The 17,574-nt window shown below is 36.1% G+C and overlaps 1 protein-coding gene across 4 annotated transcripts in view; it reads right to left on the reverse strand.

The window, feature by feature from the left end:
- The window catches only part of eml3 (EMAP like 3), a 49,573-nt gene that overhangs the window by 23,023 nt on the left and 8,976 nt on the right, over nucleotides 1-17,574 (reverse strand). For 3 of the 4 annotated variants that reach the window (XM_067399729.1, XM_067399730.1, XM_067399731.1), the window contains exons 2-6: nucleotides 6,906-7,082; nucleotides 6,465-6,576; nucleotides 5,328-5,789; nucleotides 1,503-1,616; nucleotides 318-346 (exon numbers count right to left, since the gene is read on the reverse strand). In XM_067399729.1, coding sequence (XP_067255830.1) covers nucleotides 318-346; nucleotides 1,503-1,616; nucleotides 5,328-5,789; nucleotides 6,465-6,576; nucleotides 6,906-7,082 — 894 coding nt within the window. The remainder of the gene's footprint in view (nucleotides 1-317; nucleotides 347-1,502; nucleotides 1,617-5,327; nucleotides 5,790-6,464; nucleotides 6,577-6,905; nucleotides 7,083-17,574) is intronic. The other variant, XM_067399733.1, reaches the window with a different exon arrangement.

A 17,574-nucleotide genomic window follows, 5' to 3' on the forward strand; every position in this document is an offset into this window, starting at 1 on the left:
ACTGACAATGACATGATGACTACATGATGAGTGGCATTCAGAAAAGGTTAAAAGCATCTTGTTTTCCAAACACATGACAGCTTTTACAGTAATCAAACACACTGCAGGGCATGAGAATAGAAAGGAGCATTGTAAACTGCATAAATAGTGTGACAATAAGTAACTGAAGTTCTCTATATAGAGGGCAGAGGTACCTCGGGAATTTAAGTAAAAAAAATAGGAAAACATCGACCTAATGCAAGTCTGAATTATGACACAGGCTGCTCAGATAAGAATAATAAAAAAAAGAAGGAGAGATGAAGTGAGAGATGCCTTACCTGTGCTAGAGATAAGATCTTTTGCCCGGCTATGGAGACAAATGCATCATTGAATTAATGAATGAATCATTTAACATACTGAAAACAGATAAAAACATGGCAATCACATCAACCCTTCAACACAACAAGAAATGTGTTTGTTTTTTTAACGGCATGTCAGCATCTTTAGCTATTTTATCACAAAAACCATACTTAAGTTATAAAACTAAATTATTATTATAGAAACTAAAGCTATTTAATACCTATTTTACAATAAGATTCTCATGATATGCATTCAAATATTATATAACTTAATCTTCATCGAAAGCATCTGTGGCATTCTGTCAATTTGTCCTAAATCGTATTCACTTCCCACATTGAGTGCCCCTGTTATGCGAAACCGTAATATAGCGGTCTGTGAATGTAAAAAAGTCTGCACGGTTTAAAGATCAAAGTGCACGACAAATAAAGTTATTGTCTCCTAAAAGAAAACACTCAGGAATAAAACACAGAGGAAGCCTCCAGAGGTGAAACTCAGATTTGTTAATAGGCGTTTCGTTTCCGAGACCAGTCACAACAGACTGGACCGTCTGTCCAATCAGAGCAGAGTAGGCTCTCGGAAATGAGGGGATTAAAGAGACCGAATCATTTACGGAACCATTTCACACACTGAGAAAAGAGATGATGCTGAAATGTGTATTATGAGAAAATTAAGTTGTTTTTTGACCTTGGATGCATGTAAACCTATTGTAGGAGACAAAATTAGAAACATTTAAAATAGCACAATAGGGGCACTTTAAGTTGGGCCAACTGATAAAACTTTATAAAGTAACTTTTTACATGATATCCAAGAAAGGATGGACATAAGACAACTAATCCTACATGGAGCAAACTCCACTGACAGGAAAGGATGATTTAGACAACTTTACAACTCAAATAACAGAATCATTGTAAATGCTTGAATGATAATATGAGCATCACAGTTTTTCTTTAAAAGCCTCTGATAGACCCCAAGGCATCTATTGTACGTGCATTACCACAACAATCTTTCTGTTGTTTCTATAAACTGAGGGATGAGTCATAACGATTTTCTGTGGTAATCGACAACATCATAGATTGTGCTGATAGAGATGAACTTATTTATTTACTCTGAAATATTCACTCATAAGTGAAAAGTATGCTTGAACTGATGAAAACGGCTCTCACCTCTCCAGACTTGGAGACCGTGTGAGTAAGTTTGTCGAGGAGGCCGCTTTCTTAGAAAGCCGCTGTTTGGTCTTGTCTTGAGAGTCCTTACTTTTCTCACTGTTCCTCCTGACCCTGATTTCAAGAAGAGACATTCGTCAGTTACTGCATGTGGCATGAAATCAGATTCACAGAGCGCATGCAAGCAGTAATCACTGCAGATATGAGCATGTTAACATGAACATCACAGAATGTGCTTAGCATGTTTTGAGTTTCCCATCAAGTTTGGACAGCATGCAAATGCACCAACATTATCAAACCCACTACCAACAATCACCCACAATCAATCAATCATGCAGACACACACAAGAAAACCATGCAAAAAAAAAAAAAAAAAAATCAGAAATCAGTGAGTTAATGCCACTGGAGTTACAGTGAATTTGCCCCATATACTTATTGTGTGTGGGAGTATGAGTCTGTGCTCAGTGAGGGATTGTTTCCTCTAGCACGCCCTATTTCCTGTTCTTCTGAATACCCTTAGAGGCATCCAATAAAAGCTACATGAAACAGGAAATAACTGTGGTCATGTGATCAATGATGATACTTGCGGTGACAGACAGAGAAGTGAAACGCAGCTGATAAAGGGGACTGTCCACTCTTAAACAATGCGGAACCCTCACCCTGCCGCACTTTTAACACATTTTTTATGGTAGTCGGAATTAGCAATAAAATTTTCCCCCCAGTTTCACAGACAACGCTTAAGCCTAGTCCCAGACTAAAATGCATGTTTGAGCTGTTTTAACTGAAAACAACTTGTACTAACATATCTTAAAATATGTCAGAGCCATTGTTTTGTCTCAAGATGCACACCAGTAATTTGTTTTGTTTTTTGGCACATTTATAAAAGCTACTTAAATGTTCTAATTGAACTAAGGCCTAATCCTGGCTTAATCTAAGTCCTGTCTAAGCCTATATTAGCCAGGCTGCTAACTCAGGCAATATTTGGATATTTAAAGACTTGTAAATTGATAATGCCAAAATGTTTATAAATATTAATTTACTATCATATATGTCTCATTTATTACCATTCAACAGTTTGGGGTCAGTAAGTTTTTTTTTTTTAAAGAAATTAATACTTTTTTTCAGCAAGGATGCATTAAATTGCTCAGAAGTGACAGTAAAGACATTTATAATGTTACAAAAGATTTATATTTCAAATAACTGCTGTTCTGTTGAACTTTCTATTCAAAGAATCCTGTGGCGAAAAAAGTATCAGTTTCCACAAAAGTATTAAGCAGCACTGTTGTTAACATTGATAATAATAAGAAATGTTTCTTGAAAGAAATGTTTCAAATTAGCATATTAGAATGATTCCTGAGGGATCATGTGACTTTTTAAAATATATTAAAATAGAACATTTTTCATTATTTTAAATTATAATAATATTTCACAATATTACTCCGTGAGGGTCTGCCGGCATTACTTTCCTTTGGTTTTTGGTTTATTTATATATTAAAGTTTGTTAAATGTTCGCCGGTTCCTGCCTCCTTCTTCCTACATCTACGAACCGTGTTACAATAATATATATATATATATATATATATATATATATATATATATATATATATATATATATATATATTATATACATATACACACACACACGCATAATAAAATGTGTGTGAATATTGTATTTGTTGAAATCTAACCATTTAAAAAAAGGTAAATTCCTAACTTTGTTTCCTAACTTCATTTTAAATGTAACATATGGTCAGTGTCTGTTAAATCAATGCATGGAACTTGTCATGCATCTCCCTGTCAAACAGTGCCAGTGTGGTCCATGGAACGGCATTAGTTTCAGAGTTTTTCTGCACGGGATGTTTTTAAAAAAAACGCACATTTGTTTTCATTCAGTTCTAATCCAGCAGAAGAGTGACAAGTTACAGACCACATCTGAAACGGTCTTTAAGAATCTTTTCTCCTGCTGAAACTAAACAAAGCATGAATCTTTAACGAAGCAAGCATTGTTTATTGTTTTTGTCTGGTGCTCTGTTGTGCACCAATCTGCCGTAAGACTCTAGCACCACATTGTAGACTCGATAACCCTTTTCCATGATGTCCATGCAAGAATACCAAGAAGGGACGGCACGTAACTATCTGTAAAGCACTGTTTACATGAAACAAAATCCACCCACAGGAATTAAACCATTACATTTGTGGGAAACAAGAAGTTACACAGACATTTACACATACCGAAAGACCACCCAAAGCATGCATGCAGATAAATCAGTCAACGAATCAAGAGATTGGCTTTATTTATAAAAGATTAAGTGAAATTATTTGATTGGGTTAGTATGATTTTAATGCCCCAGCATGGCTCAATCATGAGCTTTTGTGTTTCTGCAAAACCGTGTTACAGCCAAGATTCCCAGGAGCTGTTTTGACATATACACTTAAGGATTTCGACATTCCTGTCACACCGACAGCTTTTTGCTTTAGAAATGATCTCATATGTTCCATATTCACCTGAAGGGGAGTCGACGGGTCTCGATGACATTTATAGCCGCGTTTACTGTGAAATGAGGCACTACTCTTGCAACTGTATTAACGGCCATGCATACCATACTGTACCTAAATCATACTTAAATCAACACTGCAACTGAACAAACACTTCATGTCAACTGTCCTCCCCTTTCCCATTCAAAACTCAAAGCTAAAATTTCCAGAACTCTTGACATCTGCCCCAACAAATCACAATGCATTTCCAAAGTAGTCAAATTATGAACTAAATCCAAAAACACATGCAAAACTCTGTTGGCACAGAGCTGTGTTCTTTAAAAGAGATGAATGAATGCCAGAAGTACAATAATTCAGTCAAATTCATCATCCTGAAGTGCCCTTAGGGATAGAAATGTCCCTTTTACTACTAAAGTACAGATGCATTACTGCAGCTCAAACAGCATTTTAAAAATATCGTTTGCAATGTTATTTCAGTTAATGTTTCTATATGTACCCGAAAGAGTGATAGTTAACGTGTTTTAGCAGTAGTATGGTAAAACATTTATAAATGTGATCAGGTGCATAATCTATAGCTTGACACTTTCGTGCTTTTTACCACAGTTTAAACAAACAAGAATTTTCATAACTTGAAATTAATCAGTTTTAAGTTGTTCATCCACTGCCAATGCATCCTATCAAACAAGTAACAAATTTCATACTAAGGGGGCATCTATACAACTAAAAACTGAAAACCTTTTATGAGTTTTGCCTGTTCATTTACACGTCAACGGCCTGAAAACAAGAACTTGCAAGTTTTTGAAAACAATACCGTTATCGTCTCCACGTAAATGACAAAAACACAAATTTGTTAAAATGGTGACCTCATGCGCATTACGTGCTCGATACTTTCACCATCTTGACTGTATTCATCACTCTGTAGAAGAATACATATATGCGCAGTGTTTCTTTACAAAGTGACATCGCCGACTACTGGCCTGGCATGAATAATACAGCGTTTATAGTTGTTTTTGCAGATCTGTGTGAAAGGAAATCGTCTTGACAAAGTTGTCTTCTGTATGCAAATCTTTTTTAAAAACTCGTACCAACTGATGCACTAACATATCAAGTAAAACCAAATCTGACCTAAATTGCACGCTCCAAATGATTCCTTGATTATCCACTTCTATGCAAATAAAGCCCAATCTGGGTGCCAAAACCGGTTTAACAAGCTGTAACTTTGGTTTGTGCAGCAACGCAAGCATTAGTGTTAGGATTAATACCAAAACCAGAGGCAGTGAAATCAAGCAGCCAGCCAATGCTTGACTCCACTTTTGGGGGTCAACGCACAGTGCTTTCTCTCCCTCCCGAATGGGGGAGAGTGGGCCTCCGTGTGGGCTGGAAGTCGGCTCTTTTGGGGGGGCCGGCGAGGAGGACGTTGGGGTTTGAGGGCATGAACCCTGGCTGTCTTCACTGCCTTTGCTCAGTTGTTGCTGGAGGGTTCTGACTGTGGTGGGTTGGATGGTGTCTTCTACTAGGGAGCTCCAGGTTTGGTCCTTCTCCCTCTCATCTTCATCGCCGTCTTCCTCCTCTCCACGGAGCTTGGTCAGGGTTTCATCAGCAAACGGGACACCTTCAGGTAACGCATCCTCCAAAGAAAGACTCTGGCTGGTCCGTGTCAGGGCCAGCGGGACGGTCTCGTGATTTAGGAGCCATGGTTCGGTCTGAGTGCACCTGTCACTAGTGCTCGGTTTGTGGCTGGAAATGGTTTTAGCCCCGCCCTCCCCATTTTCAGCTGTGTTTGAGATATGGCTACAGATACACAAACAAAACAAAAATGTTTGAGATGAAGATAGTCTCGAAATGCTGCTTGTTGGTTAAAGTGAACACAACAACCCAAAAATGAAATTTACTCATATTCATTTACATTTATTACACAATGGCAATAGCTCAAGCTTCAGTTCTAGTGGGGTTTAAACCTACAACTTTTAAGGCACAGCTCAAACTAATCACAAAACAATAATGCAGGCCTGTGGTAAACTTAAAAGAGGAACTATAATTTACATTTTCTGGCATACAAATAAGAACATTTCACTGAAGTAACAAAAAATTATAATGAACACAAATAGCACAGTTTCCCCCCTTTTCCCTGGATGCAGTCCACAATGTCCCAAACATGCAGTTTGCCAAAGAATGTTGCTCTGCTTCTTTGTATTAAACTCATGTGGGCAGCCAGACTGTTTTTCACAGAGCTTTTCTTCTCAGTATCGTCAAGCATTTCTGCAACTTCAGCAAGATGTTACTGCATTTAATTTGTAAATGACAGTTTATTTGAACAAATAACTGTGTGACTGTAAGTTGACTCTGTTTTCTGTTAATCAGCCGTGTACTACAGTTCCACATATAAATGTAATGAGACAGAAAATTGCTGTGATATCTTTTAAGCTAAATATTAAAGTAAATAACACTACCCAGAATCATCTGTACCTGTTTGATGTGTGGTGAAATCCATCAAGAGAGCTTGTAGACAGTCTGCAAGGTTTAGAGAATCCATCCACGTAACAGGAATGATTTAACACACGGGCTGCAGCAGGGTTCACTGATGTTGTACACACACACACACACACACATACAAACACACACACACACCAAACACACCTTTGGTTTCCATGTTTTATGCGGACTTTCCATATAAATAATGATTTTTTATACTGTACGAACTGTATATCTCCTTACTACCCATCACATTTTTAAAAATATCACTAAGTATTATTTAGAAAATGTTTTCCTACTGGGGACCAAAAAATGCATACACACCCTTACATGAAGTCTCTTTTATAACAATGCAATAAAATCTGTTGCAATACATTTAAAACCTGTTGGATTAGCTTTACAGTAGCACACTGAAATCATTAACAAACCTCTTACCAGCAATCAGTTGCTGCTTAAGCAGGGGAATCTGTTGTTCATGCAGGCGGAGTTTGCGTAAGGCGTCAGCCAATGAGGACTTCAGTAGCGTTATTTCATCTTCCTGTGCTTGGAGACGCACCTCCATTAAAGACAGCCTGTCTGGAGAGCCTGTGCTGCTTTCTGCCGACACATCATCTAGATGAAAACAACAATGCATAAATATAGAGATCTCACAAAGAACGCGTCTGGGACAAATGCCACAACAAAATAAAAACAATTATGTATTTTTTTAAATGAATAAAAAACAATAAACAAAATAGGCAGTACAACATATACTGCAAATTTGTATAATTACTTAAATACTTCACAATTTGAATAATATATCATTATTTATTTGCATTACAGTAATGAGATGCAAAAATGGTCCTAAAAGGATTAATTTTCTTAATGCATGATAAGTGTATGGTTTTGGTTATATGTGAACATTTTATAACCTAAAAATGAGCTTCTAAATCACTGAATAAAAAAAAATAAATACAGCTCCTTAATGTCCTTAAATCCTGGAATGTAATAGAAGCTGCATGAGAGTCATTAAGTGTCTTAAGTGGCCTCAACATACTGTGCTTGTAGTATTTAAAAATGGATATATCTCTGTTCTCTTAGTTACAATAGGCCACACGAAAACACACACAGGCAGACACATTTATATGCAACTTTAAAGGTTTCTCATCTAACTGCACCTCATAAAAGCAGACACATTAAAATCTCATATTTTTACTCAATGTTTTAGTTTGGAGGCAATGTCCAATAGCTTTGAGGTCATCTATAGACCACTGGGTGTTTGCAAACAGCAAATACATGTTTTGTGGGCAGAGTCTACCTGGTGGCAGGAAGTGACTGTTCTGCAGTAGCAGTCTATGGAAGCCACATAATAAAAGTATAAAAAGGTATTCAGAGAATGAGAAGAAAAATCTAAATTGTGACATTTAAACTCGATATTCTGCCTTTTTTCCTCAGAATTGTGAGATTAAAATGGTATGGGTTTAAATGTTATCTAGTAAAAATGTTATATTATGCCATGCTTTAACTGTAGGGCTAATAAATGATGCCCCCTATGAACTGCATAATGTTAAAAAATTCATGCTTTATTAATAGGGTAATCGTTGCATGTTCCATCAGTCCAGTCTGTTTGTTTAATGGCTTGCAACCATAAATATCTGTGTTTCCCTTCAAGGGGTGCCTTTGACGATAGTATTCTGTAAAAATGCAATCCGATTTTGACATCCAACGGCACAGTGAGACACTTTTTCTCTTATTCCTTGGATCTCGCCCGTTTACCTCCACTTGTTTTCCTGCCACCACAATGTGCATGCAACTGCAGTGATGCAACTGTGACGTCTGCTCCCAAATGATCTATATGCTAAGTTGACAAATCTTTTAGCAAATATATCCACCAAGATGATTAATTGCTCATTCCACCTATTTTACTAGTCCATATTCATCTATCAACAGCCTTGTTAATGAACAGTGTTTGTTTTCAAATAATAAATATTGTGTAATTTAATGTGTTCAGCAATTTTTGTACATTTTATTTGCCATCATTAAATTTCATTTAATATATACAGTTTATCATTAAAAAACCCATATAAGGGACCATCTAAGTGCATGTCAGAAAATTTGACAGTGGTTTAAAACAACAACAAAATAAGATTAAGCATCGAAAACATAAATAAACAGCTGACTTTTCAGCCATACATGTCAAGAGAAGCCTTGCATATTGGTGTTGTGTATGGCTTTGGCTGGCAAACTGCATCAAAGTGATGTGACACGTATTCCTGATATCCACTCCCACATACTGACCTCATCCCTACAGTACACACCCATTTCATCATGCTACAATGACCTGGAATTATTGACTAATCTATTTCTGGTGCAACATTTTTAAGCCTGAAGCATTTCCTCTTCAGTGATAACAGATAATAATTTCAACCTCCCTCTTAGTATCTATTTAAATAATCAAAATAGGGGTGGGCGATATGACCAAAATATTATATCACGAGTCATTTTATTTCACAATAACAATATATATCATCATGACATAGTTCTTTTTACTTTAAATAAAGTTTTTATAATATCAAAATTTTTGATACCATAGAAATGTCATAATTCTTGTCAACCAATGTCAATAACAAAAAAACTATACTAGCCTGACTAAAAAAACAAACTCAAGCTTACTGAAGACATGTAAACAGACAGTGATAAAACCAGAAAAAAATAAACTAATTACAAGCAATAAAAACAAAAAACAAACAAACAATAGAAAAAAAGACAACTAAAATATACCTACCTGAAAAGCTTCAAGTGCTAATTGTATAAAGTAATCATATATATATATATGAAATACAGCTTCAAATACCTGTTTGCTGCTCAACACTGGCTTTTTTTTATAGCTGCCCTTTTAATACAATTACATTTTTTGACAGGAACTTTCCTCAATAAGCCTTTATCTGACCGAGTTCTGCTGTGCTCTAAATCACTCACAAATCTTATGATAATTTGATCATCTCCATTCAGTTTCACACAATATTAGTTGTTTTCATGCCTTTTGCACAATATAGCACCGTTTCATGCTTTTCATCTTCAGAAAGATCTTTCTTCCTACCCATATTGCATGAGAACTGTGACTTGCTAAATAATGTGGAACAACCTCTAAGTAGGGTTTCCACAGACCTGGCAAATTATTTTGTCTGAGATTGATACCAGTTATCTAAAAAGACATGGATAAATAAACAAACAAACATTTCTGTTTATTGTACAGAAATCTTACTGATTTGTCTCTTGCATAATAATTTGGAATGCAGTGTATATTATATATATATATATTTAAAAAAAAACACTGTGTGGTCTTCACCATGTAAATTAAATAGGGCTGCACAATATATCATTTTAGCATCAAATTTAGCATCATTTAGGATCCAAAATACTGTTACACATGCATTTCCTTTCTCAACTGTTTATGTTCACTTAAGGCATAAATTACTATATTTACTAGAATACTTGCAAAGACAAGATTTTGACACATACAAGTGTGTATATTTAACCGATCAAGACAAATAAAGCGACAAAAATAACTCAATTCAGTACAAACATGCTCACTGAGCAGCAGCTTCACCTGCGCGTATCTTGCTGCCTATTGCGCTTCAACAGTTTTAAATCACTTGTTTTTAAACCACAATGTTTAAAAACACGTGCAGAAGATAAGCTTTCATGATCACGCACACTGCACAGTAACGTCACGTGAATGTAACCGTGATAGAGAAGATAGTCCAAAATCTCTACTGGTTCACAAATTTCTAACGGTTAATCATGTCTACCGGTATATTGCCCACAATCAAAATGTATGTTTACAGCAATGCACCTGCAACAGAAGTTATTGGGGCAAGACAGAGTCGTTGTGATGGTCTTTTCCTTCCTATTGTGACATATATCTGAGTGAATCGGTTTCTCAAACAAGAAAAAACGTAGGGCGGGACTTGATTTTGTTTATGGGGAATTGATTAGACAGTCGTGGTTTGCTATTGGTCAATCTCATGTGAGTGACAGGTTGTCCCGCCCCCGCCCTCAGAGAAGTTGCTGCAAGAGGAGGGGAAGTTATTTTGATTAAAGATTTTGATGAAACATGAATTAGAAAAAAAAAAAAAAATGAAGTGCACAGATAAATCATTTATAATAAACACTCCATTAAAAAAATAATTGCCAATTTTGATTTCAAGGGGACTTTAAAAGGTAGAAATGAGAAGCTCATGCAATATTATTCCACATAAAAGACTATTATTTGAGTAAAATTGTCAAAATTTGTCTAAATAAACTGCATTATCAATTCTAGTGGGTGAATTTCTCAGTACTTTACAGATAGTTAAAAGATAGAAACTTTTTAGCATAAAGCATTCTTTAAAACTGAGACAAGCATGCAAGGGTTCTGCATAGAAAAAAGGTTCAATGTAGTTCTATGAGTGTAAATTATAGTCTGACGAAATAAACTTGGTTTCACTCAAAAATTAATGTATCTCTTACAAAGCAAGGCGAGACATGATCCGTTTATTAGACAAGCTGCTGCAAATGATTGACTCGAGTTCTTTGAAATGCAACAGGAAGTACGCACATCCAAAGGTCCAGACTTCCTGAACCACAACATGAGGCATTTTGTGCTCTTTCAGACAGGGACAAAAAAAAGAAAAGAAAAAAGAAGCCTTACTTTAACTCTTTTTTTCTCTCTCACACACAGAGACTCAAACAGGGCTATTCAACGCCTCTGGATGAAAACCGTAACTCCTCTGCTCTCTTCCCACAATGGGTTCATTGAAGATGTAGAACGCTCTCATCTAGCTAACATGTTTTTCAGTTTCACAAGACCAACCAGCGTCCAAAACCACAAATATACCACACAGATTTAACCAGGGCCAAAATGCTACGAGCGCACAGCAGCCACAAATATGGACTAATAGTGAATCTACTAAAAGAGAATGAGAATCATGAAGCACTATGAATGCTACAAATCATGTAATAGCCCTGTTTGCATTAAATAACTCTCATTTATGACTGCATATGGTAATGAAGAATCACATTTGTGGACAAAATAAGATCTTTCTGTATAATCAGTTATCCTTTTTGGGTCACCTATTCCTTTAAACAGTGTTTGTCTAGAAGATTTTACACTAAGGGTTAACAAAAGGAGTTGAGTAATAAACTATGAATGCTTGCCAACTACAGGGCTGCATGGACGATTTAGTCTGACTTCTCAACAAAATTTACACAGTGAACACACAAAAATGGACTAGGATATGGCAATAGATCTACAGTATATTTACATCAAAGTCAACCTCTGGCTGAACTCCATGTGGGCCAATGGTCTCTTAACAGACTGAAGACAGGCAGATACATGCACAAGAATCAATCAACTAAGATCTTACATGGATAGGCTAATTTTAATGTAGATCTGCCAAGATGTCATAACTTGTCGTTCCATGCCGATATCAAATCAGTTTTTATACACTGATTTTTAATAACATATATAAGATATAGAAAGGTTTATGTAAAAACCCTGTAGGCTACAATTTGCATAAATTCAATAAAGTCAGTGGCTTAACACATACAAACTTGATTATCATGAAATGTGAGTAAAAAAACATGCTTATGACTCTTTGTAGTTTACAAAAAATAAGAGAATTACAAAAATAGCAGAAATAGAATTTACAACACAATGTAAAAAAACAATATAATAAAACAACAAGATTTACACCCAACTACAAATTGATCTACACAAAACGGAACTTAAAAAAATGTAGCTATGATTTAAAATGCTACTTGTGCCCCTACTGCTGCATTTTGAAACAATGGGTGAGTATGGAAGCTTGTTTCCGCCACTGAATAAAAAAATTAAAAAAGGTATAATTGTGATTTTTTATCTTGCAATTCTGAGATTTTTTCTCAGAACTGCGTGATATAAACTCACAATTGTGAGTTATAAAGTCAGAATTGTGAGATATAAACGTGCAATTCTGACATTATTTCTCGCAATTCTAACTTTATTTCTTGCAATTGTGTTTATACCTTGCAATTCTGATATAACTCGCAATTGTGAGTTTACATCTCAGAATATGTTAACTTGCAACTGTTAAAGGTGCCCTAGAATTAAAAATTGAATTTATATTGGCATAGTTAAATAACAAGAGTTCAGTACATGGAAATGACATACAGTGAGTCTCAAACTCCATTGTTCCTCCTTCTTATATAAATCTCATTTGTTTAAAAGACCTACGAAGAACAGGCGAATCTCAACATAACACCAACTGTTACGTAACAGTTGGGGTGTACGCCCCCAATATTTGCATATGCCAGCCCATGTTCCCAACATTATGAAAGGCATTAGACAAGGGCAGCCAGTATTAACGTCTGGATCTGTGCACAGCCGAATCATCAGACTAGGTAAGCAAGCAATAACAGCGAAAAATGGCAGATGGAGCAAAAATAACTGACATGATTCATGATAACATGATATTTTTAAATTGTCTTTCTAAATGTTTCGTTAGCATGTTGCTAATGTAGGCTACTGTTGGTTAAAGTTACCACGTTTATTACTGTATTCACGGAGACAAGACCCGTCGCTATTTTCATTTTTAAACACTTGCAGTCTGTATAATTCATAAACACAACTTCATTCTTTATAAATCTCTCCAACAGTTTGTAATGTTAGCTTTAGCCATGAAGCACTATCAAACTCATTCAGAATCAAATGTAAACACCCAAATAAATACTATACTAACATGACCCGAAGCATGCATTGAGCATACATGATGAACATCTTGTAAAGATCCATTTGAGGGTTATATTAGCTGTGTGAACTTTGTAAATGCACTGTATTATAGAGTCGCGAGCTCGATGGGCAGGGAGCACAAGATTTAAAGGGCCAGCAGCCCTGAATCGGCTCATAGTTAATGATGCCCCAAAATAGGCAGTTAAAAAAATTAATAAAAAAAAAATCTATGGGGTATTTTGAGCTGAAACTTCACAGACACATTCAGGGGACACCTTAGACTTATATTACATCTTGTAAAAAAATGTTCGATGGCACCTTTAATAAAAAAAATCTGAATTGTGAGATAAAGTTAAAAAAATAAAAAATAAAAAATAGTTCCGTACAGTATTTTGTTCCTTCATAAAAGGTTTTTTTTTTTTTGTAAAAAATTTTGATATATATAGGTTAAAAGTGTCTTCTGCAAAGTTCAGCATGTTACAGTGCAAAAACTCTATTTGCAGAAAAACAAAACTAATTTGCACAAAAATAGTTAGTGGCATTGACATGTGTGGTGTAAAACAGATAAGTTATTACAACATTAAGACCACCTAGATTCAATGCAGTCACAAAACAAAAGGTCCGAGTTGCCAAGTACATTCTGTGTCAGTACTGCGAATTGCAGTGTAACACAATACGACCCGACTGGTTTGGACCATCATCAAAAGAAAGGAACAAAGAAGTGCTCTATTTTTGCATGGTAAGTTCATCATTTTAGCTGGGTGTGGATATTATACAGATTCAATTCAGATGCCCAACATAGATCTAAACTATAATTCACCATACTGTCTAAACACCTGTTTAAAAGAGAAATAGCAAATGATTTATAATGAGAGACAGATGTCTCGAGAATCCAATCTTTCCACATTAACTTAATCCATTCTTCCCTTTAATCTTTGAAATTCCCACATTCTGACTGGTGTAAATCTTCAACATGATGAACAGTATATATGATGTGATGTTGATATGATGTTTCTAAGATGTTCACAGTGGTTGTTAGCAAGTCAATGCAGTTGCTAAGGTATTCTGGGTGGTTACTAAGTGCCTACTGGCCCAAGTCAGAAAAGCCCACCCCAAGTGTCTATGATATTCTGGTAATAAGATATAACTTAAGTCCCTCTTTTGAAGTCAGTCTATTGGATTTCTTGCCCATTTTATCATCCACCATGAGAAAAATCAAGTTGAAAGCTCAGAAAAGTAATAGCTAAAAAAAAAAATCATATCTCTCAAACCATGTAGCACAAACCGCAAGTTCAGCCCAAGTTTAATACTCAGGGTTTGGTCAAATCACTAACCTTAAGTATGATCAATAGAAATAGTCATTAATGCCTTAGAATACAGCAGTAATAAATCCAGTTTGCAAATCTAAAAAGCTCAGATATGAGTCACATTAATTTCACAGTTCACACACATTAATTTCTGCATTTCAACAGCAAGTGTTTCTTGGTGGCCACTTAGCCTACTTAAAGTGCCCCTATTATGCTTTTTCAAATATTATATTTCATGCAGTCTGTGCTATAAGTGAATGTAAAAGGGCTGCTAAGTTTCAAATATCAAAGTGCACATAGGGCTGGACAATAATTCAATATCAATATATATCGCGATATAATTTTTTTTCGATAACGGTGATATGATTTTTAAACACATTTCCGGTATTCCGATATATACATTGTTACAGCATCACTGACTTGAGGCACAGCCGTTAGAAAGAGCAGAACGCGATTGGCTATTTGCGTGGTGACGTACACCACAGAGACACGCAGCCACCAGCCAGTGCTCAACAGTTGTACGCTAAGATTTTTAAGTTTTACAAAATGAGTACACCTGATGCAAATGCGACGGAACAAGCTTCCACAATTTGATGAAAATATGTGTGCATAACTACACCGTGCTGGTTAATGTTTGGTGCAGGAGAAAGTGTGAAATAAAAACACAGATACTTTATTCTGTATGAGCTGTGTGTCACGTGGCTAGTGTTATTAAACTCATCGCGGAGCTCCGCGCTGAAACCGAGCATATGCGCGCTCCGCCTGTGTATCATAAAAACAATCGTATTTTTCATGTGTTCGTATTCAAACTCCAGTTCTGACCGCATCTCGAGCAAAATACAAACAACACACGTGCTGTGCTGAGGTAAACAGCCTACAGCTTGTGTATCTGAACGCAGCTAGAGCAGGCAGAGGTGAATGAGCAGCACTTTTGTGTTATTTGAATTCTCCGATGTAATGCGATCTCATGCGAACATATTTTCCATTTGCTGTAGATTAGCTACAGCAAAACAATCCACTTCCGAGAGAAGTGATGCTTCCTCATGCATAATACTGCAATTATAATTTTATGCATACTACAGCGCAGTGATTGGATTAAATGAGCTTTATGTCATGAATATATATGTCGAGATTCGCTCGAAACGGTCTATGTCAGCATGTTCGACCATGCCCATACTTGGGCCGAAAGTACACGATTACGTCAGATTTTGTGATGATGCTCCGACTCAGCTTTTCAAACAGGAAGACAGAAATCGCTCTGAAAAATGCAAAAATAACCATTTTTCACTTATGAATAACATTAATGAGTAGGCTACCTTTAGTGTTTTCAATGATGTGCAGCCTTAACATATATGTTTACATCTCAAAAAAAGTGTTTTGGGGTTTCATGACCCTTTTAAGAATAATAAAATCAGCCTATGTTATAGTTTAATGTTAACGATATTAATATTACGAAAGTGAGTGAGTCTTATGTTTATTTTTATGTTTGTATGAAGGCTAAATACAAATAAAAGCTGAACAAATTTATTTCATAGATTTGGCAAATTCATTTTTCAGACGTTTGTAGGTACAGACATCCATTGTGGTCATTCTTGGCAGTTTTTCTGAGGCTATTACATAGTTCATATCGATATCGGAATTATATCGTATCGACTGAAATTAAGAATTATATTGTGATATAAATTTTGGCCATATCGTCCAGCCCTAAGTGCACAACAAATAAAGTTATTGTCTTCTAAAAAGAAAGCTGCAAAAACGAGTCGTCACCAATTACAGTCTCAATTCCTGCTACAAACCTACGTAACAATGTAACAAACTTGCATAATGCCAGTCTATGGTCCTCTTCGGCTATCTGTGAACAATGTCTACTTTGACCCTCAAACACTGTAGTTGTAGCTGAGGCCTGGAAGAGTTTGGTTTGTGTTGTCGACATGTTGAGAAGACGATGTTTTCAGCACTGCAAATACACTTTGCATGAACTTCAAAAGGATGAGGACTCACGCTGGAATTGATACGGAAAACCATTGTTCCTGTTCATATCATTGTGTATCAAGCACTGAGGATGCCTCGAGTCTGGAGCTGAATTTCGGATATGCTAATAGACATTTTGTTTCTGACATGCGCTATAAGCGGTAGACCAACAGACTGGACCGTCTGACCAATCAGAGCAGAGTAAGCTTGTGGTAAGGAGGGCTTTAGTAAGTAAATCAGAGGTCAGCAACCCGCGGCTTTAGAGCCGCATGCGGCTCTTTCGCGCCCCCCCCCCCCCCCCCCCTAGTGGCTCCCTGGAGCTTTTTCAAAAATGTAGGAAAATGGAAAAAATATATTTTTTGGTTTTCATATGGCTTCTGTAGGAGGACAAACATGACACAAACATTTTCCATTGCTGTAAAAATGTGTATAATAAATATGAAATTTCAACATTTCTGTCAACGAAGATTTGCGCCATAGCCATCGACGTCACTTTCCCACCGAAAACGCGCTCCCTCAGCTTGACAAAGTGGCAAAAGAACCTGCTGCATGACTGGATTTAATAGAGGAAACTGCGAAAACGCTAGTAAAAACAAACGAATTACACTAAAGGTTGGACTCGAAAGTGTTTCTTACAACTTGTCAAATAAACCTAATCCATGGATATTGACATGTAGCCAGGAGTCGTGTTTCCTGACATTTTTATGTGCCTGATTTGACGCCAGGGAAATACATAAAGCAAATCTGCCTGTGAATATTGTAAGTTTAAATCCGCGTAATCACTTATATCAATGTTATATATATTGTCATATTGCCCATCCCTAAAACATATAGTTTTATAATATAGTTTTTGTCAGTGTTTATTTTAAAACACACAATTATGCAGAATATAAGATGGAAAATATTTAATAGATGATTTGTCAACATAATATATAACAATACAATATATATGGAATGATTTTACCTCAAAATCCAACAATTTGACACAAAATGATAAGTGCAAATCCATGTTTCTCTGCTGGAGTCCAGCTGTTTCTGTGAATTGCACTGATCCATTTGCTTCTTTTTTTTGTAGCTTTCAGCAGTTTTTAAATAT

The sequence above is a fragment of the Chanodichthys erythropterus genome, chromosome 11 (assembly GCF_024489055.1).
Source record: "Chanodichthys erythropterus isolate Z2021 chromosome 11, ASM2448905v1, whole genome shotgun sequence".
Lineage (NCBI taxonomy): Eukaryota > Metazoa > Chordata > Actinopteri > Cypriniformes > Xenocyprididae > Chanodichthys > Chanodichthys erythropterus.